The 26,669-nt window shown below is 46.0% G+C and overlaps 1 protein-coding gene across 1 annotated transcript in view; it reads left to right on the forward strand.

The window, feature by feature from the left end:
* The window catches only part of HEMK2 (HemK methyltransferase 2, ETF1 glutamine and histone H4 lysine), a 94,326-nt gene extending 68,054 nt beyond the window's left edge, over positions 1-26,272 (forward strand). The window contains exons 6-7 of the mRNA XM_085653406.1: positions 18,198-18,339; positions 25,808-26,272. Of these exons, the coding sequence (XP_085509532.1) occupies positions 18,198-18,339; positions 25,808-25,917 (252 nt within the window). The 3' untranslated portion in view covers positions 25,918-26,272. The remainder of the gene's footprint in view (positions 1-18,197; positions 18,340-25,807) is intronic.
* The last annotated feature ends 397 nt before the right edge of the window (positions 26,273-26,669 follow it).

Consider the following 26,669-nt stretch of genomic DNA (forward strand, 5'->3'; position numbering starts at 1 on the left):
CCATCAACAGGAATGCCGAACTCCTCCCACAAGGAGGACGAGCCCATGTAATGTAACAAGCCCAAAACATATTCATAACCGTCAACGGGGGCATTTCAAACCACAGCTCCGATGTTCCAACCGAGAACCAGTTACTCCCCAAAAATGAGCAAGTTCTGAACCCTCCTCTAACAAGCCCACGAAGATCCTTCCCAAAGAGGAATGTAAGCAACTTAGAAAAGCAAGAAAAAACAGAGCAGAACGTCCCAACACCTCGCAAAACCAGGTCCATCATAACAACCTCAAAAAAGATAGACCCTGGCCGAGATTAGGACGAAATCGTAACTTCCTCATTTAATCTGATATTTCCGCTGCCAGAGGGCCATATAAAAGCAACCGAGCCGGTTAGGGCCTGCTGGAATCAAGCAATGTTTGTACCACAGTAATGTCCGAGCAACAAGAACAAAAACAACAATTGATGGACAGAATGCAGAACAATGTCATACATTCACCCCAGTACAGAGATCTGGGCCTAAATCCATCGTTTTTTTGCTCACCATGCCATTCCAGTTTGAACCCAGCCATATGCAAATCAGTCTTGACCCTGTGCCCCATGGGAACAGTCCAGCCCGAACTGCCAAACCAGGTCCTCCCTGGACTGAAAACAAGCATCCTAGGACCGGTTTCGGGCTGTCAGCCCTTGTCAGCCAGGATAGCCTGATTCCAGTGGCATGGAGAGCAAGGGACTCACGTCTGAGCATACCCTTCCCACTCGGGGTGACAAATGCAAAAACAACAATTGATGGACAGAATGCAGAACAATGTCATACATTCACCCCAGTACAGAGATCTGGGCCTAAATCCATCGTTTTTTTGCTCACCATGCCATTCCAGTTTGAACCCAGCCATATGCAAATCAGTCTTGACCCTGTGCCCCATGGGAACAGTCCAGCCCGAACTGCCAAGCCAGGTCCTCCCTGGACTGGAAACAAGCATCCTAGGACCGGTTTCGGGCTTTCAGCCCTCGTCAGCCAGGATAGCCTGATTCCAGTGGCATGGAGAGCAAGGGACTCACGTCTGAGCATACCCTTCCCACTCGGGGTGACATAAGTTGGCAGGGTATGCTCAGACGTGAGTCCCTTGCTCACTTTGCCACTGGATTCAAGCAAGCCTGGCTGAAGACGGCTGAAATGCCAGAAACCGGTCCTAGGAAGCTTGTTTCCGGTCCAGGGAAGACATGGCTTGGCAGTTCGGGCTGGACTGTTCCCATGAGGCACAGGGTCAGACTGATTTGCATATGGCCATGTCTGAACTGGGGTGGCAGAGTGGGCTAAAGAACGGTGATGGATTAAACCCAGATCAGTTGACTGGGGGTGAGTGCTTGCAATGTTCAACACTCCGTCCATCATTTCCTTTGGTTTTTGCGAGCAACAAGAACACCTACCTACAGGAGACCTTTGCATGTACAGCAACATCACCAGCACCTTTCTGGAATACAGAAACTACAACAGCAACATCACAAGTAGCCAGAGTGCCGAGTGCCATCTTCAATGCTGAAACCTTGTATTCCCCTTGCCTGGATGATCATCAATGCAGCATCCACCTACCCCGCTGGGAAACCGTGTTCACAGATTGTTGATCCTGGTGCTTCACCACCCACCAAATGAAAGAGTCCTCCGGGTCACTACTTCCGCCACTCAAGGCACATCCACTACAAATGTCTGCAACCACGGAACAGTTACCTGGGGTCAGTGGCTTGAACCAGGAGAAGGGAAGGCTGGAGTTGAGTCCATGTTACAAATCCAGGCGGCACCATGACATTTTACACAGGAGTGCAGTCCTAACGCTGATCGGTGCATTACAACACCTAAACCACATAAGATCTAACAACATAGAAGTGATTGAATTTAAACCCAACCCACTGATAACAGGGAATGAATTTACCATCATCACCCAGATGGATGAAAGTATTGCTATTCAGGTTTGGCAGTACAGAGAACAATTTGCAGCATGCAGCGTTGACATGAAGAAACTTGAACCGGTTTGTTATCCAAGTCCTGATTTTGCCTACACCGCTAGAGACATCCAGCTTACACCGGGGTCTGTTAAGAGGGCGATTGGTCCTGCACATCCAACAGCAGCCAGGGAGGATGTAGAAATAACCAGATCGCGACTGTCAGATTATCGAGTACAACTCATAGTAAATCCCGGCGTCCAGCCGCCTGTGCCTCATTCCAGCACAAGTGCCATCAGGGTCTCACGCCATATGGATCTTCCTCCATGGTTTACCTTTTTATATTCTGCTCTTGGACTGTGAATGGTTTTAGCAGCAAGGTAGGGAATGACGAATTCTTAAGCTTCCTACGAGAATTAGATCTCCTGTTGTTACAGGTAACCTGGACGCAGTTAATGACCCCCATTGTAGGCTTTACATAATACCACATTGCAGCCACAAAAGAATCCAGGTTGGGGAGGGCGAAAGGGGGGCTTTCACTCTGTATTGCCACGATATTCTGTGGGATCATGAACACATGGACCTGGGTTTATCTTGGATACAATGTGTCAAACTCACGGCCTCATCCCACCAAGAGCAGCATCTGACATTTTAATCTTGAATCTATACATCAATCCAGGCAAGATGAACAAACATGCAAAGATCAAGACCTTTACTGGCCTAGTTAAAATCCTCCAATCCATTTACTCACAAGCCCACATTATGCTGTCTGGAGACTTCCACATGAATCTACTGAAAGGCTCATATTTCAAGTCTCCCATCCAAATTCCACAAATAGTTTACAATCAGGTCAGGACAGTCCAGCTTGGCAAGACGTGCATCACTGCACTTGAAGCCTAGGGTTTTTACACACTAAACGGGCATCCTCCTCCGGATCAGCCAGCAGCGTTTACAAGACTGGCAGATAGTGCTAATCCCGTCTTGGATTACATCCTGGTAGACTCTGACCTATTCGTGGAAGTCCCCAATTTCTCCATAAAAGCCAGCCTAGAGATCGACCATTCTGCCCAAACATTTGCACTCAAGATCATCCCCCTCAGGGCCCCAGTGACAAACGGTCTATCTTCACCCCGACAGTTGTTCAATCTGAGGCGTCTCCTGTGGAAAGACATAACGGCAGCTAGGATTATGGTCTTTGTCACCCTCTACTTTGAAATGGAGCCATTGAGTGTGTCTACCATCAATACGCTTATACAGGCCTGGGAGGGATTCATCAAAACTCTTATAATTGCATTTCCAACCAAACAGCTCCTCAAGAACGGCCGAGGCCCAATTGGAGCCGAATGGTTTACGCCACAGTTGCTGAAAATGAAAAGGCAACTCAACAGGGAGATCAGACGAGCGCTCCAGTTGGACTGTAATTTCAATAATGAAACAAAATTAAAAATTGCTAAAATGAAACAAGACTATAAAATAGAGATCTGGATGGCCAAATCCAACTTTGTGATGGGCATTTGGAGAAAAAATGGCTCGCTGGGGGGGGTGCCACAGAAACTTTTGGATGAAATCATCAACCTCTATACTAACTACAAATTAAGATCCATGACAGCCGAAGAACTACATAAAAAATCAGCACCAACACAGGCCTAAAACAGGGGTGCGTTCCGGCCCCTTGTCTATTCAACTCTTACATGGCCGACCTCAACAGTCATCTGGCCCAAGTGTTGAGTGACATCCCCCTCCCCCTGCCCTCCCTCCCCCGGCTGGGCCAGGAACTACTCTGATGCCTTCAATATGCAGACGATATTGGTGGTCTGTTTCCCGAGCCCATTCAACCAATTGCAGCCAAATTCACTAGGCGGGCAAATGGCAGTGCCTTAGAATCTGTGAAATCTAATAGTTCCTTGGCATTGTCATGGATTCCTACTGAATCTTTAAAACTTGTCTTTCCTCCAGAAGAGTAATAGTGAACGAGCTTTTGTTCACATTAAACACTTTACAGTAAAAGACTCGTAACACTTTGACACATCATCTCCTCAAAATTTATGCCATCATTACCTTACTGCTCTGAATTACTAAAAGGGAAAGGTGTGTCGATCTTAAATTCACTTCAGTTAAGCCTCTTTGCGTTACCACAGTACGTCTCGCAAGCTCAAATTAGGTTAGAGTTTGGCCCTCAGCACCAGGGCCCAGTAAGGAACTGGGCCTTAGTAAAATTGTGTTGGAGGCTGAGATCGGCCGCATTGGACACAATCTCCCAACAGGATTTGCTGTAAATTGAAAAACAGACCCACGATAAGATGTTGTGGCACTTTGCCATCAATCAGTTAATTAAGGCCCTGCAAATAAAGGATGCATGGAAAACCACTATGGAATACTTCACCTTCAAGCAGATCATCAACAGAGAACTCAAGCTTTCATCACGAACCTTCGACAAGGTTGACTTCCTGCAAATGTCATGTGTCGGCAGTCCTGCCCGCATAAGCAACCTGGGCCCCACAGCACTTCCTGACTTCTTATTTCTCTCTGGTCAGGAAACACGCTCTGCTGCTCAACTGCCTTGACGTTTTCCCATCAAATGATCTTGTCCCCTCTTGGAAGCAGTCTTGGTCCAACAACCAGTGCGGATATATTCACTAAACCCTGCTCCATCTACTATGTGTGTGCCCGGCCCTCTTAACCCATAGGCGTAAACTCTTACGATCAGCTCTAAGAACTGTGCAAGTTAGGCCGTGTCGCCTAGCCGTAATAGCTCTACTAAGCGGGAACCCAGTACAATTAAACTGCAAGGCAGTGAGGTTCCTCACTTATGCTTCCAAGAAGCTGGAAGGGAATTGAAACTGAAATGCTGAGGCTCTCAACATTGACTTTTGGACAAAGGGATCTCTCACATTGGCCACTTTCATACTGCACTTACAGCACTTCTGTCTAACCCTAGTCTGCTCCTAGATGTCATGGTCACATTTATGCACCAGCACTTTATTACTGGACTGGATCACTATTGTCTGCAAGTAAATGTAGTGTTTCATTAATTAAAATCATTACAATATACAGTATTGAACGTAATGAAAATCAATAAAAGGATAAAAGCCTCTTTGAGGCATTGAGCCTCAAAGGCTTTTATCCTTTTATTAATTTTCATTACGTTAAATACTGTATATTGTAATGATTTTAATTAATCAAACACTACATTTACTTACACAAAAATACACCCAATTCCCATTCACATTGTAACAGAAGCACTGAGGCCATAATTCCTATCCTTGAACTGTTGCCGCCTGAGTCCAGGGAGACCATATTTTGAAATATTTCTTGTGTCACCCCCCTGGCTTTATATACCAATTCCTAATTGGCTCCACAGTGGTTCATTTGATTTGTCCATTCCGAAATTGAGGGGGCATGAGCCTTTCGCCAATGAATTTGGCCACCAGGTATCCCATGGCTACCCGTGTGTGAGCCCCCCTCCCCCCTGGTCTCCCCAATTGATCCATCACACTCAGCAGGGCCACCCTGAGGTCCGGCTCTATCTGTCTAATTAGTACATCTCACAGTACGTCATTAATGACTTTCCAATATTGTGAAATCACTGGGCACTCCCAAACTGCATGAAAAGAGGTCTCAAGGGAAGAGTCGCACCTGGGGCATGTCACGCTTCCTACATTCCAGAGTCTATGTGGACAGTAATATAATTTATGTAGGTACTTAACCTGTATTAAGTGTAATCCCATTGATACCGGCACCTGACGGGGCACCATCTTGGCTTCAACCCATTCCTCATCCTAAGGGACCCCCAAATCTGCCTTCCATTGTGCCCTTAGCTTGAACAAGGGGTCTCTGAGTTTTGTATGCCCCCTTTCCCAAGTGTATCAAGGATGAGGTGGCGTTGCAGAGGATTACTCCATGGGAGGGAGGCGAGTTTGTCTCGATGTATGTCCAAAGCGTGTCGTAGCTGTAGGTAACAATAAAATTGTGGCCTAGGGAGGAGAAAGTCTGCTGCCTGCTCCTTGAAGACATATAATGACACCACCCCTCCACACATCTCCCAATGTGAATTGTCCTGTTAAATCCTATTTGGTGAAGCCAGCTAGTCCTGCTGTTTTGGACAACCAAGTGCCCTGCTACAGCAGGGTCACCGCTGTCAACTTTCCATGCCAATGCATGTGCTTTAGCGCTGTGTGCCAACAAAGAAAGGGAAGGCGAGTAACAGCAGGGAGTGCATATGGTGGTGAATTACCATACAGTAAGTTAAGGATTAAATATGAGTCAAGGTGTTCATGCTGTATTCGATTGGCCAGGTCGTTTCCATCCCCATGTAGCCAGTCATCGACCGGCGCCAGATGGGATGCCCAGTATTATAGTTTAACATCTGCCCATCCCAGTCCCGCCTGATATGGGGACATTCAGCACTTACTAAACGATACACACTGAGTTTTGTTGACCCCTAAAAAGGCCCCAATATGGGCCGAGAAGTTCGAGAAAAAGTTTGGAGGGAGAATGTATGGATAATGTTGGAGGATGTAAAGGAAATGTGGGAGGAAAAACATATTGAAAAGTGCTCTCCTGCCCACCATGGTCATTGACAATGACGCCCAATTCTCAAAGTCATGTTACATCCTACTAATTAAAGGTGCCACATTTAAGTCCCAATATCTCTTTTGCGTGAAAGCCTCATTCCTATCCAGGTAGCAGAAGCTGTCTCCCACCAGCTTGAGTCCAGCGTCAATCCACCCCCTCGCAACTCCTCTCACTGGCACCAATACTGACTTCCCCGAGTTCACCCAGAGCCCTGACTCATTATTACTATGAAAGATTTATAGAGCACATGTCTACCCAGATAGGGTTTCCCAGTGCGAAGTACTTCAAGGTATATCAATCTGAACCGAGGCCACGCACATCTCAAAAAAGCCAAGTCTTTAACAGCTTTTGAGAATCCGAGAACGATTGGCATGATCTTGTAGAGGTAGGCAAAGTGTTCCAACAGCTGACGACCCAGGTAGTAGAAGGACCGGACCCATCACTGTAAAGCCGGAGAATTTCCATCAGGCAGGGGATACTGGTCTTAGGGCGCTGAACATATAGGAGCGTATCCTCTGCACAAAGGGAGACCCTTTCTTCCGGTCTACTATGCCACCGTAAACACTGCACCCTAGCATATCTACCTTGAGTATCTCCGCTAGGGGCTCCACCATAAGAGCGAAGAACATTGTGGATAGCGAGCATCCCTGAGAGTGCCCCCCACTATCTGGAAGGGAAGGAAGAAAATTCAGTTGAACCTGACGTGGGCCCATAGGTCCCTGTAATTGGTTTCTACCCAGCCAAATTATCTGGTGCCCAACTGCATTTTACGTAGGACTGCTAACAGGAAGGACCAGTGGACACAGTCAAATGCTCGCTCCACATCTAACAGCAGAGCGCTGTCTTCATGCGGTTCGTCTGTGCCAGTGCCAGATGAAGGCGGGGAAGGAAGTGTCTAGTGACAGGCTTCATGATGGTATTGTTACCATGCATCAACTAGGCCGAGGCCCACTGCCCAGTCCGACAGGTGATGTGACAGCCGGCCTCCGATTGCGAGTCTATGTAGGTCTCAGGGTGCATAAGGGCTTTAAAGTCCTCTAAGCTAAGCTCTTGTATCACTGATGGTGTTCTTTCTTTCAATAAAATAGATTTAAAACTAAAACTAAAGTCCCCGCAATAAGAGTGAACCCGGGGGAGGGGGTAGCTTTGAGGGAGGTCGCCAAATGTTGTGAGACCTCTTTCAAAGTTGAGTCCAGCAACCGGGGTGGGGAATACATGCTAAGCAGTATCCACAGGCTGCCTATCCAACTATCTTGTGAGCAAGACATAGGAACCAAAGGGGTTAGTAGAGATGTGCTGCACCACCATTGAAAAGGATTTCTGTAGTAATATAGCCACCCTTGTGTGAAGCCCGAGTGATATACCCTACTGTAGCCATGTCTTCCTAAAAAGGAGCAGTTCATTGGTTAGGTGATGTGTTTCTTGGATTAAATAAATGGTGGGTTGGAGCCGCTTCACATACAGCATAACCACACCCCAGTTAAATTTATCATTTAGTACATTGACATTCCATGGTGTGTCTCCTAGAGGCTGCGCTTGTATGGTCAGTGGTCATCAAGGGTGGGTGTAGTGTGATGGTAGGAGTTAAAAGGTAGTTGAGGAGCCTGGCACCTTGAGGGAACACAAATGTGCAGAATTAAACAACCCGTGAACAAAAAACAACATGAACCAATAGTCCCCCTTCCCTCTTCCCGCCCTACACTTCTCCCCACAAAGAATCTTCCACCCAAACAAGGACTCTAAGTGAGTGCACCAAGAATTACCCAAACAAAAGAAGGAGAAAAAACAGATAGAGTAACACAGCACGAAGCGGTGGCCCCTGAGTTACACAGCGGATATTTGAACCCAGCAGAGGTTCCCGGTCTGGCATCAACATTAGAGGCATGTGTCGGGATCAGCAGCAGACACCCGGCCTCTGCCAGAAGCCCCAGAACCAGCCCCAGAGAGGGCCTCCACAGTCCCAGGGCACTGATGCTTCAACACCTGGACAGTCTCCGTCTCCGAGTCGTGCCTTTGGTCAGACGGGGTAACTGCCTCCAAGACACTGGCCTGTCCCCCCAGCGGGGTGGACTTCGACTGGCAATAACCAAAATCCAAGTGCTCCTCCAGCTAGGCCAAGGCGCTTTTGGGCGTACCAATAAAGAGGGTTTTTCCCTTATAAATCACTTTGAGCCGGGAACTGTAGCATATATTGAATTTGTAACACCCTATGTATTTCTTTAACAGCCAAGAAGGAGCAACGCTGTTGTCATACTCTTGAGTGTATAATCAGAGAAGAGCATACTTTCCCACGTAGCAGGCCTTGCGGAGAATGATGTCCCGGTCCACGCAGTAGAAGAGTAGGGCTATCAACCGGCGCGGAGGGGCCTCAGGTGGCAGCTAAGCTGCCAAGGATCATGATAAAGCCTGTGGAGAGCAGCTTTGCGGGGAACCAAGAGGCCAGCCATTTAGCAACAAATTGCATTAGTCACCCTTCCTCTTTCCCCTCGGGGATCCCCACAATGCAGATGTTACTTAGTCTGCTCCTTCCCTCTGCATCCTCAGGCTCTAGCCGGCCCACCCTACTTTGGAGGGCTGTTATGATAGACTGAAGGGTGCGGGTATTGTCCTCCACTCTGGACAGGCAGCCCTCCACCTAGGTAACCCGGTCCACCACATTTCAAAGATCTTGGTGAAGCAGCGAAATATGCAGCCAGAGCTCACCAAATTCCCCTCAAGGTAAGTTCTGGAATCTTTGATTGCCTGCAGGATTTATGTTGTTGAGTCGTTCAGAGGCACAACTCCAGCAGTGCCAGTTCCAGACCCTCTTGCTTGCTCCCCTCTGAGGGGTTAAATGAACTATTTTGCTCTGAGCAGTGGAATTAGCACACTTGCACTTACCCATGCTGGCCAAGTAGGGCACATAGGCTTCCAGAAAGTTGGTCCAAGCAGAATACAGGACCGAATGGCCCAAACACCAAACTGGGTCTATGAAAGTCAGCAGGGGTGGCAGGGAGAGAAGGGCCACCAGTTACACAACTCACTCGGCAGCCAGCAATCACTACCCCGGTGTTCAGGCCTGTTCCTTCCCGGTCCCCCCCGCCGAAGAGTCCCGATTGGCTCCCAGTCTGAGCAGTCCCGGGCACTGTCAATGAGGCGGTTATGGTGGATTCCTCCACTCAGGGTCTTCAGCGAGGAGACTGCACAGCTAGTCCATAAGGTGGGGCTGTTTCTGGCATCTCCTAGCACACCCCAAGCAGCTGTCAGCACGACATGCCTACCCCAATCCGAGCATGCGTCAGCCGCTCTCAGTTCTCAACACCCACTGGGAGGGCCCTTAGTCTTGCCCATGGACAAGTGCACTCGTAAAGGCTTGTAGTGGTGACATCCCCTGCAGGGCTCCGCGCTCTCACCTCAGGCATCAGGGTAGGTCCTTGTCCACTCACCATCGACCACAAATGGGCCCCATCTAGCCTGACAGCCCCAGGCTCAGTGTCCTAAAAGGCCCTAACACCGCGTCACACAGGCAGCTTCCACTCCCAACAAGTGGAGCCACTCCCCCCTGGATCATCCCAGTGGGAGCGCACCCGGCTCAGGGCTCCATCACCATCTGCTTCCACCAAGGCCCGCAGCTCAACTATTCCACGCCCGAAAAGTCACTCCTTTGGCACCACTGCCGCCAACTATCACAGAGGGCTGGCCCGGTGGCCCCTCTGCTGTCCATTTAATGTGGCAACCCCCAGAAACATGGAAGGCCTCTCTTTACTCCCCGCAGTGTGTCTGTGCAAGGGGGAGCGCCATGTCAGGGATTCGCCACGGCCCATCTTCACGTAGTACCATCAGTTCTGCCAGGCTGCTCCTGGCCCACCACACCTCCGTAGAACATCTCCACTCACCAATTCCTTCACTCGGGGAGTCAGGGTGTTAGGACATCCATTTCAACAGCTCCTGGGTTACTTGTGTTCTGGTTCAGGGAGGACCTGGCCTGCCAATTTTGGCTGGACTATTCCCATTGGAGCAGGGTCACAACTGATGTGCGTATGGCTGGGTTCAAACTGAGGTGACGTGGTGTATAGAATAACGATGGATTGGGATGCGGCCCGAGTAATTACCAGTGGCTTAGATTAATTCAAGCATTCCATCCATCACTTCTTTGTATACTTTAATGTGTGTATTTAGCATATTTTGTAAGTCAGACACATGTGAGATGACACAAAGTTCAGTATATGCGTGTGTGCCCTCATCCTTGTCGCCATGAAATTGTGTCATAATGAAGGGAGTCCAGGCAGCAAAAGTACAGAAGAGATCCAATTTATTCAGGATATTATAAGACAGAACCTACTCAGTGCAGCTCAGTCCCCCTAACCACGCACTGGAACATGTTTCCTCGTTCTATTATGGAATGCTACTCACACATTCTACAGTAAGGTTACGTAGAGTGGCAAAACAATTCAGTAGACAATACGCCTTAATGAAATCTACCTTGATATCACTACAGTTTTCAAGAATTTTCCTCAATTATATAGTAAAGCAATACAAAAATGCAATATTCCTGTGTTTTGTTATTTATTTATTTTTATTTTTAAATTGCTGAAGTCTTCTCTTTGATACAGCTCTCTCTGTCCTGCCCCAAGCTGGTCTATGTGCAAGCAACACCTTCCCTGACAAACCAGTGTGAATTGTACCTGAACTAGTTCTTGTGCCCTTTTATGACTTCCGAAACAGAAGCCACGCTTACTGAGCTCAGCCTCCCATTAAAACAGTTCCAAACCATTACTGTTTTCTTATAGAACTACATCTTCCCTGTCCCAACTATAGCTCAATTGCCTCCCCCTTACTGAATCTACACTAATATAGTTCATCGTCACTTAACTGTACACTTCTGTCTTTTTAACATGTTTTTCCTCCTCTCTCCTTTTTATTTTTTTTAACAAAAAATATGTTTATACATTATTTTTGTGTTAAGACCTGAGGATTAAATGCAAAAGTAAATGCTGAAACGAAAAATACTTGCTGGGCCAATTTGACAAATGTCAGAAAGAATCATGCATAGATTTGTGCACTGTACAAACGTGGAAGGTAATTATTACTTAAGAACTCTTAATACCTAGATTATGCATGTATGTATGTGTTATTTCTATAGTTCAAACCTAGCCAAAAGGCAAAGGAGTGCCTTACAATGTCAAATGACAAGCATACAGTAAACAAGTTAAAGGAGAGGTAGCAGGTGTTTGGATTGTTAATGCATTATGATGTAGTGCTCTTGAAAGAGAAGTGTCTTCATTACTTTCATAAATTAGAACAGAGTTTGGACGGTCCTGATGAATATGGCAATGTTGCTTCAGATCCGGAGTGCATTAATGCAAATGTCCTGTTGCCTTGTTTTTCTTCTTTTTTTGACCTTCCTAGCTTGCAGTCTGAAGGTGTCCTGGCCAAGAGTCTGTCAAGAAGCACTAGAGAGGCTGAGTTTGTCTGTAATATAAGAGGGGGTGCTGGTCATGATGGCTTCGTAAACGAGAAAACTGGTTTTGAAGACGGTGCAGGCCGGCAAGGAGAGCCAGTGGCTTTCCATAAGGCTATGGGTCATGTAATCCTATTTATTCAGGATGAGAGGTGCTCTGGTATGTGTGGTGCCCCTAAGGAATACCATTATGTAGTCTGAGAGGCCTTGGAGCATGGCATTATCACATCCAGATGCAACTAGCAGTTCTGAAGTCCATTTCTGGAAGAAACGGTTTCAATTTCTTTAGAAGGGAGACCTGGTACCAGTGTGCCTTTTTTTCTTTTCTTTGGGCAGTGTGTTTCTTGAGGGTGAGGTTGGTGTCCAGGGTGAATCCAAGTGATTTGATGCTCATTGAAAGTTGGATTCAAAGCTGTCAAGTTTCAACTCATTGAGCCAGGTTTGTTCTGTTTCTTGTTGTTTTTGGCGAATTACAGGAATTCTGTATTGATTGGGTTGATCTTCAGGACGATGCTGTACATCTAGATCTGGATGTTGTGTAGGCAGTGTTTGAGACATTGAATGGCTGAAGCAAGGGAGACTTTTAAGTAGAGTTGTGTATCATCTGCATATGGGTGAATCTTGATACTATTGTCTGTGAGTAGAGCACCAAGTGGTTCCATGTTAAGGTTGAAGATGACTAGGGACAGTATAATAATAATAATAATAATCCACATTTGTAAAGCGCAAACAATCACCCGTTAGGGTCTCTAGGCGCTGGGGGCCGTCGGGAAGATTAAGCAAACTATTGCCCAGAGTCACATGGTGCTGGGCTAATCTGCCACCGTGATCCCCAGATTCCGGAGTCAGTCACCCTGGCCGCGGCGCCACACGCGGAACCCCGGAGGACTCCATAGGTGATGAGGATCTTCGTGACCTGGAGGTTCTCGTGTGAACGAACCACTGTTGGTTGTAAAAGCCACTTGTATACATGGAAGAGACCATGCTAGTGGAACGGGTGCAACAATAGTGGAAATTCAGCAATCCTATATCTAGACTATGAGAGGAAAGGTGAGTGTGCCCAGCAGATATGCTACCAAATGGTGACTCCCATAATGAAAATGGGACTTTAAAAGGAGTAGGAAGAGAAACCCAAGAAAGGCTTTGCAAATGAGTTAACAAAATCACAAATTAGTAAATTACCCAACAGTCTTGATTGACTAACTCTTAGGATGATCCATGCTCACACAGTGCTTCGGCCAGAGTGTTCGCATGTCACATCAATGAATAGCAGCCATCCTGCACTGCCGAAAGTGCTCTGCTGTCCTTCTTTAGTCCAAAAGTGAACACAGACACGTCTTCAAGTGCTTCAGTCAGTCCCTAATGTGCACATGTGGGTCATTAACTCTTTATCCGCGTTGCCCGGGCTTCACTCTCCACTAGTATTCTCTCTTAACACTGGTCTCTGCTTAAGCTAATTGTTGTTTTGCACCCTCGACAGCACAAACATGATTAGATTATGAATGTGGTTGAATATGCAAGGTTTTAAAGTGGATTTTTTTTTTACGAATGTAATTTGCTGTTGCCAAAATCCTTATCCTCCCTTAGAAAACAAGCTGGCATGGGGCTTACTTGCTCTCCTGGCTTCCCATGTTGCCAGACCCATGACCTCAAAACCTCCTGCTTATGAGTGTCCCTCGTCAGCAGTGATGGTCGAAATTGACTCCAGGTATGCCAGCGCTTGCTTTTATGGAATAAATCTTTTTATTAGTTTTCACAGCAACATGACACGTTACATGCTGCAGCCAATGGCCGGCAACGGATTTCAAACGCAACAGTAAAAGACACAGCGATGTGCCCACAACCCAGAGGCCGGCCGCAAAAATATTGAATCGCAAAAGTCCACATATCAAATTACATGCGTAAGCATAGCATATTGTTACACCATTCTTGATAAACGTAGAAGTGAAAATAAACAACATCAAAATGGACTCGTAAACGGAAACAAAGGCCCATGACTCCAACGAAGGGCAACACCCCCCTCTCTCTTATCCCGTCTCCTTCGCACCCGGGAATGCTCCTTTATTGCATCTGAAGTTTTGTCTCTAAGTGTGTTCATGTCAATTCCTTTGGGTGTCAGTACTTTGAGTGATAGAAGTGAGGCACAAGATTTGTAGGACCTTGGGGCAGGTTATCGCCCTATATTCCTTGCTTAGAATTGAGATAAATGGAGCCCACAGTTCCGTGTATGCTTCAGCTTTGTTGTCTGCCAGCATAGATAGGCGTTCCATTACCAATACTAACCATAACCGCCTTAACCATGCTGCATGGTCTGGGACCCCCTCAGAATCCCAATGGGCAAGTAGCTCTAATCTTGCGGCTTTAAGGGCTAAGGCTATCTGCCTCCCTCTCAGAGAGCGTAAGGGAAATGTCGAAGGGTTGGGTAGACCCAATAGTGTGTAACTAGGAAAACGCGGGATATCCATATTGAAGGCTTCGTTTACGTCTCGGAGTATCATGTCCAAGTATCTTACCAGTTTAGGGAAATGCCAGAGCAAGTGTACTAAGGAGCCTGTCTGTCTGCAACCACGCCTGCAATAGGCCGGGCGGTCTCTATTCCAGTGATCCAGTCAGGCCAGTGTTAAGTACCAGTATGAAGCTACCTTATATGCTGCTTCTGTACCCGGAATGTCGTGGGCCGTATGATGGGCTCTGAAATAGATGTTTTGCCATTCTTTGCCTGTTGAGGGGCCTGCCTATTTCCTCCTCCCACCGTAGCTGACCCTTGGATTTTTTAGGTGAGGTGTCCACCAAGAGAAAGGTATAGAGTTCTGATATAAGTCGCTTGTCATCACTTTTCGTGATGAGCCGTTTTTCAAGCTGAGGTAATTGGCGTGAAGCACCTTCTCCGGAGAGGTTACCCAATGACATACTTGGCTATAAATATATTGGTCAGAAGGTGGGGAGTGCGTAGTCCTCCTGAAGTTGCTTGAAAGGGATAATTCCGTCCTGGTCGACTAGGGAACCTACCCTTTTCTGCCCTTCTCTCGCCACCGCTGAAATGGTTCTGATTTACCTCCGGGTGGGTAGTCAGGGTTGTCCACCAACTGGGTCAGCCAGGAGGGAAATGAGGTAAAACCGTGGCGGATCACCGTGGCATCCCAGACTTTTAGAGAAGTGATCGGGGAGGAATAGAACCCCATGCCCTATGCCTACGCAGGAGCCAGATCTCACGCCAACTATTTATTCCTGCTATAGCTTGGTCCATGAACAACCAGTGTTTCTCTGAGAAGGGATGATTCCACAACAGAATAAAGCGTAGACACCACTGGGATGCTCATCCCCCTCCCATTGTAGGCTTAGTGATCTGCGAGAAACTGAGTCGCGGTTGCTTCTACCCCCATAGAAAGCAGTTGATAGCATGCTGCAGGTTCTGTAATATGGTCGATGGTGGGGAGAGAGGAATAGTTTCAAAAATATAAAGTATGTGCGGCATGATGGTCATCTTGACTGCAGCAATGCGACCCGCCCTAACAGAGGCCTGACCGAGCCCATATGGATAAGGTTTTGTTAGTCTGGTCCAAGAGTGGGCCGTAATTGGCTTTTAGTGTTTTGTCAGGGGTTCGCGCCAGGAGAATCCCCAGGTATAGTATGTGGTTGCTGGGCCATGTAAATGGAAATTGTCTAGATAGGGTCTCTACCGTATCCGGGTGGGTGGAAAGGTTCAATATTTGAGACTTGGGAAGGCTTTCTTTAAATCCAGATACCTCACTGAAGCAGGACAATTCATCCACTAAGGCCAGGAGGTAGATTCCGGGATTCGTCAAGGACAGGACTACGTCATCAGCGTACAAGATTATAGTGTGGGTGTCCGCCCCAGGCGGATCCCCGAAATCACAATTGTATGGTAGTGGTTGAAAATAGGAATAATGGCGCCACTCAGGAGATTATCATATAGGTTTGTACACTTCGTCAAAATTAATAACGGTGCTGTAGGGTGAGGAACACCACTGATCCCCCCAGAGGTTTGCCAGCCATAGCTAACAGAAATAAGAAAGATTATCCCCAGCACACGTAGACAGTCTTTAAAGTTAATATAATAGCATACTGTGAGCAACGATTAGACACAGTTGAGTACAAATTTGATGACTTTTTTTCTCTTTATTGTCAAGTTCTTCTGACAGCCTGAGATCCGACACGTGTTTCGTCGCTAATGGGCAATCTCCCGCGACTTTATCAAGGCTGTATAAAATAAACAAAACAGACAATGTACCACCTTACAAAGTAATTGGTGTACATAAAGCTTATAACATAGTAATACTTGAAAAGTGCTCCAAAAGCAAGACACAAGCAAATGGCGGAAATAGCATGGTAGGCCAAAATACCAAGGTTTATTTGGGCAAAGTGACCCAAATTACTATCCAAGAGATGGAAAAGAGAATCCAAAACTATTAATGTGGGTTTGTGATTTCACCGTGACACGATCAGATTACAGGATTATGTGTTTGAGAAAGAATTTTAGATGGTGCGGCAGAAGAAAGTGTTGAATTTAGACAACACCCACCATTAAACCCAAGTTCAGTGACAAGAGTGCAGAAAGAATTTCGTCAGCATAAATATCTGTCTTTCTTGACAGTAATCTAAAGGTACGAAGAAACAAATTATAAGAATGAAGCTCGTGAGTGGAAAAGCTGTCTGTTTTGTTTATTTTATATAGCCTTGATAAAGTCGCGGGAGATTGCCCATTAGCGCCGAAACACGTGTCGGCTGTCAGGCTGTCAGAAGAACTTGACAATAAAGAGAAAAAAAGTCATCAGATTTGTACTCAACTGGGTCTAATCGTTGCTCACAGTATGCTATTATATTAACTTTAAAGACTGTTTACGTGTGCTGGGGATAATCTTTCAGATCCCCGAAATCATTGGGTTGTCTCTAACTCTCTGGGTCATCAGTTCCATATATAGGGCAAATAGTAATGGGGATAGAGGGCATCCCTGGCGAGTTCCTCTGTAAATAGGGAAGAGTCCGGAGGAGCATCCGTTGACTCTAACAGAAGCCGTAGGTGCGTTGTAAATGCACCTTGTCCAGACAAGAAACCTCTCCCCATAGCCGAAGCGGTGAAGCATCTTGAATAGAAATAGCAAACCTATTGAAGGCCTTCTCTGCGTTCTGCCTTCAGAGAGCAGGAGGGCCTCCTTTCAGGAGCGTTCAATGAGATCTGTGAGGTGGATATGCCGTTTGGTATTGTCCCCGCATTGTCTTGTGTGTAGGTATGAATCTGGCTTGGTCTGGGTCAATTAGACCCGCCATATATGGGTTAATACGCGCTGCCGGTATGCTCGTAAATATTTTAGCATCGACGTTTAGCAATTAGATGGGACAATAGGAAGCGCATTCCAGTGGGTCCTTTGAGGGTTTGAGGATCACCGATATAGAGGCCTCAGACAGAGAATCAGGCAGCTCTCTGGTATCAATAAAGGAGTTAAAAAGCCTAGCCAATATAGGTGCCAATTGCTGACAGAATGTCTTGTAAAACAGAGGGGTAAAGCCGTCTGGGCCCGGAGATTTAGATGTTTTGAGGTGGGCGATTGCTTCCACTACCTCGTCGACTTGGATAGGACGATCAATGTGAGACGCAGTGTCAGTCGGCAGCGTAGTCAGCTGCACATCATGGAGATAACCATCCAAGTCTCCGTGTGGAGTGTCTTCCCCCACATAGTCTGGCGTAGAAGGCGCGGAAGGCCTCTGCTATTTCTGAGTCTGCATAGAAAAGTGCCCCGGATGGAGCTTTAATTGCCAGCACTGTTCCGGATACCTCCTTCTGACATAGTTTATGGGCCAGCATACGGCGTGAGCGGTTGCCGCTCAAGAAAAATGTGTGCTGAAGGCGTAGCAAAGCATATTCTGGCCTATCCAGGTCCAGACGTCGGAGGATTAGACGTTTCTTTTCTAATTCCCTCCAGATACGAGGACCACCGGTACGTTTGTGTATTGACTCTAGTTCCGCTACCTCTGCCTCTGTCTGCTTCCTCTGCTCCTTTCGGAGTCTGTTGTTGCCTGCCGATGTTGCTGTCAGTTCGCCCCTTATGACTAGTTTTAAAGCACAGAGAGGTAGGGCAGAGCTCTTCGCAGTCGTTCGTAGAGCTTGCTTTTAAAATGGCTGCTTTTCTTCATGTATTCATGCAAAAATATTTGGTGTGATGCTTTTGTTGAGGTGTTTATCAAAATAATGTTCTTACCAAGTAAGTACTACCCTCCTTTCCATCACAGATTGGAATTTCTGGATTAACGGCGGCCTGGGCTGGAGGCAAAAATGGAAGAGAAGTAATGGACAGGTTCTTTCCTTTTGTGCCAGAGCTACTTTCCGACCGAGGGTTATTCTACTTGGTAACTCTTGAAGAGAACAATCCAGGTAAGAATCGCATCACAGATACTGACCATATAATACATACATTTTGGTTTGTAGCAGTCTCGAAAATGTTGTAAGACATGCTGTTTATTCAAATGAAAGTTGTATGCACTGAGTTGCCTTGTCATGGTAACTTAATTTCCCCAAGTGCGCCCTTTACTCTTTTGTAACAAGCATTTACAATGCAACGGTCTCGGCATTATTAAAGTTAGAGCTATTGGCATTGCTCATGACATTATTTTTGCTTATGTTTTTGTTTTTAAAACATTTAAAGAAATGGCATTGTTATTTACAATGTCAATAGCTTAATCTCTCTCAAATGCGAGACCTATTGCATTTGCACCCACAAACAGAGCCACACACAAAGCCACCCACACACACAGAGCCACCCACACAGAGCCACCTACGCTAGCCGAGACCTAAAAAGGGCCACAGTCAACACTTCCGAAATGCAACTTCACATACACGTAATAAAAATGTTCCATGCCGCTACTTACTACCCAATTGGTGTATGTGTAAACCATATAAAGAGCGCTGGGACCTCACGGCGCTATAGAACTTCATTGCTACCCAGAGTCCGGAAGGATGAGCGGCTGAGAGGCCCCGTCAGGATTTCAATTCCCTTGTGGATGCATTCGCCCACTGAGCTCCGTGCCCCCGCCGTAGATGAAGGCCCGTGCAGTAAAATGTAAATGCGCCTTCAAACTTTAACTAGCCCCCGAACTTCATCTACCCACTGAATACCAAGTTCACAACGTTAATGTCCTTTTATTAAGAAGTCTCCACTTGCAGATTTAGAATGAAGATTTTATTAATTGTGGCATGTGCTGTTTCGTGGCAGCTTACCGCAAACTAATAAACAGGTCAGTCCGAAGACAGGCCCAAGATTCCACCGGGAGCACCCCTATGTTTCATGGTAAAACTTCAGCGAGAAAATAGAATAAAGAGGGATTCATCGCGAATCTGTCGGTGCCTGCCTGACAGGAATGAGTCAACCCTTCCCAGACAAAACAAGAGGCGGGAGCGCGATTCACAAAACAAACACAGCCACGCTCGAGTTGGCCAGCACATTTTCTGACTTGGACTAAAATATATATTAACACTCGCCACAACAGGTGCCAATCCAGTCGGAATTTTTGAAACCATTTAATTATTTACCTTTTACGGGTCCTTTTGCCTTGATTTTAATTCAAAATGCTTTACCGAGGCAGTAAATAAAGTTACAAAAATTACTTCCCAGCCTTCCCCTTCATTTCTCTATACTTTGTGCCTGAACACGCCCTTCTCAACACATGTTCAAGGGTAAATTTATGATTGGTTAATCAGATATAAGTTGTGTGGTCTACTGTGTGTGTGTGTTTGGGTGGGGGCAACAACTCAGAAACGGTAAACGTATAAGGAGTGGGGAACAGGAAACACATGATCGCGACACAACAAACAGAAATGGGTCTCTGAAGACAGGAAGCCAGGCACTGCAAACAGACAAGAAAACCGGTCTGCGAGCAAACACCATTACCCAGGAAAAGCAAACACATGGACTCAAGCACACGAAGCACAGTTAAACTCAAGCACGGCAAAGACGAAGGGTCCAACGCGCACACGCAAACGCACACGAAAACTACACAAATTAACCCAGGCATGGAAAATATAAACGCATAGGAACGGTAAATAGACACAGACTCGAAGAACAGCAAAAAATATGTTCAGGCACAGCAACACCGAGGGACATGGGCAAAGCAAACATGAAGGACATGTATAAACGAAGGACTCTGGGGAAAGCAAAAGACATGAACCACAGCATAACAAGCCTCATTATACGCCATATGACGCCATGAATACCACCGCCTTTCTCGGAGGTCAAGCAGAAATGCCTCGGAGAAACGCAGCCGCATTTTCGGATTCGGGAGCGTGTTTTTCTTTCTCTCCTCTTGCCATTGGCTGGAATGTTTACATTCCCGGGGAGAGAAAGAAAGTAAAAAACACGCCCCCGAATCTGAAAAAGACGGGGCTTCTTTGGAGAGACAAAGCTCTTCTCCAATGGCGGACCAGCATTTAAGAGGCCAGCCAATGGAGAAGAGGGGCGGGTTTAAGCCCCTCTTCTGAAAAACATTAAATCTCGGAGTGAGACTGCGCAAGCGCAGCCTTCGCAGCCGAGACCTAAAAAGGACAATCGCAAACTGTGTGTGCAGCTTACACTTAGTGCTGTGCCCTGCACTAAGGAGTTTGTGTGCAGCCCTGGATATCTGTTGTGTAATGCAGCATAGAGTGTGTGTGTAGCATATCTGTGCAACAAAAAGTGCTGTGTAACGTGACAGTGTGTGTGTGCACAAACTACAGTGCAGTTCAGCAAAAGATGTTAACAGCAGAGCGCAGTGCTTAATTTGAGTCGGTGTTTGCAGGTGGGGCCGATTGACACTTATTTTTGGGGACCAGCACTTGTTTTTCCTTGTCTGCCTTTGGCCCAGAGCAAAAGAGAGAGGAAAAACATTCAAGGAGGGAGAAAAGGATGGAAAGATCGTAACAAAGGGAGAAAAACGGAACCTGCAAGAGTGAGATATAGAGGTAGGGAGTGTCTAGTGGATGGAGAAGGCATAGGTTTGAATCAAAACTGCAGAACCTTGGTATTTGGCATGCCGACATTCAATGGTGCTGGCCGCAGGCTACTGTACCAAACTTATTCTTCCACAAAATTAAGCAGCAGCTGTTCCTTATTCAGGGGTTTCAGTGAGCAGCCCCTTTGCCTCCTGTGAGGCCCCTGCACATTTTTCAATGTAGCAGTGGTCATGAAAATATGAAACTCATGTTTTCATGAAAACCACAGTTGCGGAGATCAGCCCTTTCTGCCTCGTCCACAGGCTCCTGATTACAGGAGAAGGAGGAGTGGGCTGAGGCATGGTCCAGCTGCAGTGTGTCAAAATAAAAACTCAGTAGCTGGATGTCTGGACTGCGCGTGTCTGAGGGGTGTATTTCAACTAGGATTCCCTCACACAGGCACAATCCATTTTATTTAACAGCCATATGCACATGCCTTAGGCAGCACAGTATATCTGCTAAAATGTAGCTGTCTGAGCACACATCAGTGCATCCCTCAAGCCAATGAAAAGCCATACATAGCAGCAGGGGCACGATCACCCAACTTCTTATAGTGCTGTCCATCCATTCTTGTTAAGGAGCTGGGAGAGGGATTGAGATGGGTCTTTCTCTTGTCAATCCTGCCCTCGCGGCTCTGTCTGACTCCGTGCTGGGAATCATGGCTTGCAGCTTCCAATGCCCAGCACCAGATTCCAATTCTGCTGCTGCAATGAAGCTTCCGAGTTGCCAGCTAACTAAGCAAGGTAAGTAAAAAAAAACAACAATTTCTTCTTTGCCTGTGTGTATTTGTTTGTGAGTGATTGATAGGGAATGAGAGAGAGAGAGATAGAGAATGAGAGAGAGAGAGAATGAGTGAGAGAAGGTGTGAGAGAATGTGAGTTACAGTGAGTGATGAGGAAGGGAGTAAGGGCCAGATGTACAAAGCGATTCACAGAATTGGGCTGTTGACAATCTCAAAAAAGCTTTTTTCAATTTACAAAAGGCCGATTGCAACTCTGTAACTTGTTACCGAATCGTAATTTTCTTTTGCGACCCAATTCCGGTTTGGTATCTGGAAGGAGCGTATTTAGGGCATGCCCTCCAAATACCGACTCGCAGGGGTATGTATAAATGTTTTGCGACCGAATTCCAGCAACAAAACAGTAATACTTACCTTAATTCACAATTGGTGGTAACCCATTCGCAAATGGGAAGGGGTTCCCAGCGACCCATTCCTCTTTGATAATGTTAAACAAAATATTTTTTAAGAGCTGGCAGAAGTTTGCTTTATTAAAAAGCAATCACAGGCCACAATCCTTGTGATGGTTGCGATTCCTAGAGGATCACAAATTGTGAGCTACCTCGGTAATATTCATGAGGTAGGTCGATTTGCGATGCATTGGAATCACTATATTAAAAATAAAACTGTCATATGTTAGGATTTACAATTTCCAAATTGTGATTCGGTAAGTATCGCAATTTGGAAATCGTAATTCCTAATATTGATCCATCTGGCCCTTCATGTGCGAGGGAGTGAGTGTGACTGAGGCAAACTTTAAGAACAATGGTGTGAACGCCTGGCCGGTAGTGCGCCCTACCATTTTCAAAGCTCACATCCCGCCACTGAAATGAAGCACAGCTGATGCTGTCCAGTGCAGCAAAAAGTATGTGCATAGTATTGAGTACAGGGACATAATGCAGGCCCCTTCAGCACCTGGGTGCAGGGACTAGCCCCCAGCCTGTTAGTAGGGGCCCCCAATTGAGCCCTAGACTAATGAATACCTGTGCCATCTGGAAGGCTCAGGGGCCTATCATGTTCTGCAGGGGGCCCCATCATTTTGCATTATGACATAGATCGACTGTACTTCACAGACTGTCTTGTGTGGTGCTGCGTGCATTTTATGCAGGCATCACAGACCATGTAATGCTTTTTTTTTTTACATTTTGCTTCATGCAGTTATGAATTTCTGAAACATAGCCCTGCCTATTGCGACCACGTTTTAGACCTTGAAAAATAATATTATTTACAACTTTCATAAGCAGGGAGTCAAAAGTTTCCATTTAAAATCGTTTCTGGGTCCCAGTTTATAGACATTCACATATAATGAAATTGCCCGCAATTTGTATGCTCGTTTTTCACACCGCTTTCATAGAAGGAAAATGTTGTTGTCCAGAAAATGAGAGCTTGTCTAAGTAACCTTCTGCACTTTTGTAATCCCTTATTACCTTCATGCACCCTAAAAAAGTCCGTAGTTCCCTTGAACAAGGTGTTGACTGCTTTGAACACATGAAAGGCGATCTTTGGATACACAATTACTATTATGGGATAACATTATACCTCTAGTGTGTGCGGCAGAAGCAGTGCTTAATTTGAGCCGGTGGTTTACGGTGCTGGACACTGGCCTTAATTGCTAACACTAGGTCGTATGACAGTCTGCCACATGGTTGCGCTGTTAGTGTTTTTTAGAAATGAGCACAACAGTTGTTTATTAATTTAATATACATTAAAATGACTAATACCGGCCACCCAAGCCATTCTTACAGCTTTGGGGGCCTGACATAGTCTGAAGTGCCAGACTTGAATGAGTTTGATGTTCGTAAGTGTGTTTGTGCTTCACTGGCAGCGGTGCAAGCGGCAGAGGCCTCCTGACGAGAGCCCTGGCACGTATTTTGTTTGACACATTTAGCAATGGGCAGAAGGCATCCACTGATGACAGTTCGTGAAAGCAATCGGGGCACCACTGTTTCAACACTATAGCACTTGTAGATACAAACAGCAGTCCACAGTAATGCCAAGCGCTGCCTTCTTTGTCAGGTCTCTTGTATGCCGCAGTGCTGCCGTTTCATTGTATCTGTTCGGCGACGTGGCTGTAGACGCAACTCAACGGGCAGCTAGAAGCCCTTACTTCAGTCAGAGTGGGCCCGCGCGCATTACCAACTCCCGCCATTGGTACTGATGTCATCTTTTTATGTAGTTGTTTTCTGTGGAAGTTGTTTATTGTCAAAGCTGGGGTGTTCTGAACACAGCAGTTCCTTACATTTTATTCAGGGTTCATCATTTCAACTTGACAGTATTAGTTTGAGGAGTGAAAATAAAGTGTCTGCTAGGGGTTGAAAATGAGAGATGAAGTGTGGATGTGTGACAGCAGCATACACTGATAGTTCTGGGAGTGAGGTTCACTCTCAGATGCTCCTTGACGTGATTTCAAGCAGTGAGATGGTTGCAACAGCTGCCAGTTACCACCATACAAATCTCGTGAGATGGTTCTCAGGGCAGTGGTCTCTTGAAGGAGGGTGAGGAGAGGTGATGGTGTCTGCTCATAATGTCCTCATTAACAACCTCAGCTAATGCCCTCCCTTGTCTGGCTCCTGCTTTTCTCCCCTAGTATGTTGGGCACTAGGACTTCTGTGCCACACAGCTCAGCATCCCCAGGCCTGCCCTTGGCCAACCCATGCTGCGACCAGATCTGGCTTGTGCCAATATCCTTTGCTGTGCGCATGTATACATTTTTATCATAAAGTTACTTTTATGTTTCCTATTCTGGTGTTTGATGTGAAACCTGTAGATAATTGTGAAATATGCTAGTGAGAATGCGCTGCAATGAAATGATATAATGGACTGATGCTTATTAAGGAGAGGCAGAGTGTACTTGTGAGAGAGCAAGAATGAACCGGAGAGAGAAAAAAGCTAGAAAAAGCAAGCGAAAGAAGGTTAGTGGGAAAATAAAGTATGTGTGTGAAAGAAAAACAGAAAAAAGAGAGCTACACAGTGATAGTGGGGGAACAAAGAAAGGTAAAGATAGCAAAAAAATAGACTCAAGGAAGGAAAAATTATATTGAAAGAAAATGACACGTGGGTAGACGGTCAGAGTAAGGTTGGGCTCATGAGCTTTACAGGCCCGAGCCCCCATGCCAGCTTTGCTTCAGATCGGCAGCTTGCACCAAGCATTGACAGCGGCAGAGTAATATCTCTTCACACACAGAATAGATACAGTATTTACTGTAGCAATGCAAGGCTCCCGTGGTTCAGGTTCAGCACAGACTGAAGTAATGCAAGCTTCCTTCACACACAAAAAAGGAATAATGTAGAATAAGTATCACCTCACATACAGCACAAGCCAAGCATGGCCAGCATCAGTGGAATGTTCCTTCATACACGGACTAGGCGCTGCACACAAGCAGTGTAAACTGCCTTCACACACACAACAGGTAGAGTCGTGGAGACACACAGAACGGGAAGGCAACACACAGCAACAATGCAATTATTCTCATAAAGACAACAGATAGATCACACTCACTGCAGTGCTTGGTTCCCTCACACACAATAAACTGGTGCTGTATATCAGTTGTGGCAAATGTCACTGACACAAACACACTAAACTGGTACAGTTCCTCAATTGTGGCAACAGCGCAAGTGGCACTGACACTGAACAGGTACAGCATAGATATTAGCAGCGCAGTGCTGCCACAACACACACCGACACAAGAGGAACGGCACAGGCAGCAGACGTGTGAGACTCCTTTACAACGAGAGACGGTATAATATCCAGCATCAAAACACATTCCCCTCATAACAGGCTACAACAGAGGCAGCAGCAATGCAAGGGTCTGTCAGTTAGTTAAGCAGCAGCAGAGCAGGTAATCTCGGTGCAAGCTTCGCTCACACAAAAAGCAAACCATAACCACCATAGGCAGCAGCAGAGCAGTTTCTCATTCGTATGGATTTCCACCACTTGTGCATGAGCAGGTTATTCCCCATAGCATACTTTCAATTTCCTGATGTTCTTAAATGAAATTAGACAGCAGAGAAACAGAAGTGCCTAGAGCTTGATAAAAGGGAGTGCTGTTTTGCTTTTGTTGGATTGTACAATGTTTACTAACTCGTATTCATTTATTGCAGGGGATGTTATGAAATGTATGAGGAAACTTGGGCTACAGGGGACTGTGGCTCTTAGTCGACAAGCAGGAAGAGAACGACTTAGCGTACTGAAGTTTTCCAGATCCTCCTAACCCTAGTGAAGCTTCTGCATGTGCAAGATGCAAGTAAAGACTTTAACTTCATTCAACGATAAACAGAATTGCATAGAACCTATTCTGGTGCATTACCGACATCTGAGTATAAAATACTCCTAAACCAACCCCAATCCAGAACACTTGAGGTGCCCTACAAACTGTTTCTGGTACTGGTATCCTGAAGCTAAATGTGGATTTGGTCTCGGTGCATATAAGGAACTCAACCTGAACCTCTTTGATTTCTAGAAAACTAGGCGAGTAAGGACAAACCGCGTAAATTGACATTTCAAATAGATAAAATAACACATTTTGGATCAAGGAACATATCTTCTAAATAAATCTTTAATAGACACCATTGTTATAACTAAGAAAACAAGTCATTTAAATACTTCCTTCAGCTTAAAAAGAAACACAATGAGGGACATTTCTGTCCTGCTTATCATATCTACCTCGGTTCAATTACATGCTTTGAGTCCCTGCTTCGCCTGATGGTATACTATATCTTTTCCTCTTGTAAACAATTGCCTCTTTCAGATTATTCATCCTCGCTCTCTGGCGACTAACCTATTTACTGGGTGTGAATGACCTGTAATTTCTCCTCTGCAAACTTTGTCATTCCGTCTTGGTCAATATTCGCCAACTCATGCTTGGTAGCATGTCTGGTCCGAGGATCAAAGAACCCCAAATTTATCCTGCTTTCCTTTTACCTTTTGGAGACCTCTAGGGAAACCAGTTGGGGGGCATACAAG

This window comes from Triturus cristatus, chromosome 4_1, assembly GCF_964204655.1.
Source record: "Triturus cristatus chromosome 4_1, aTriCri1.1, whole genome shotgun sequence".
In the NCBI taxonomy this organism is placed as follows: Eukaryota; Metazoa; Chordata; class Amphibia; order Caudata; family Salamandridae; genus Triturus; species Triturus cristatus.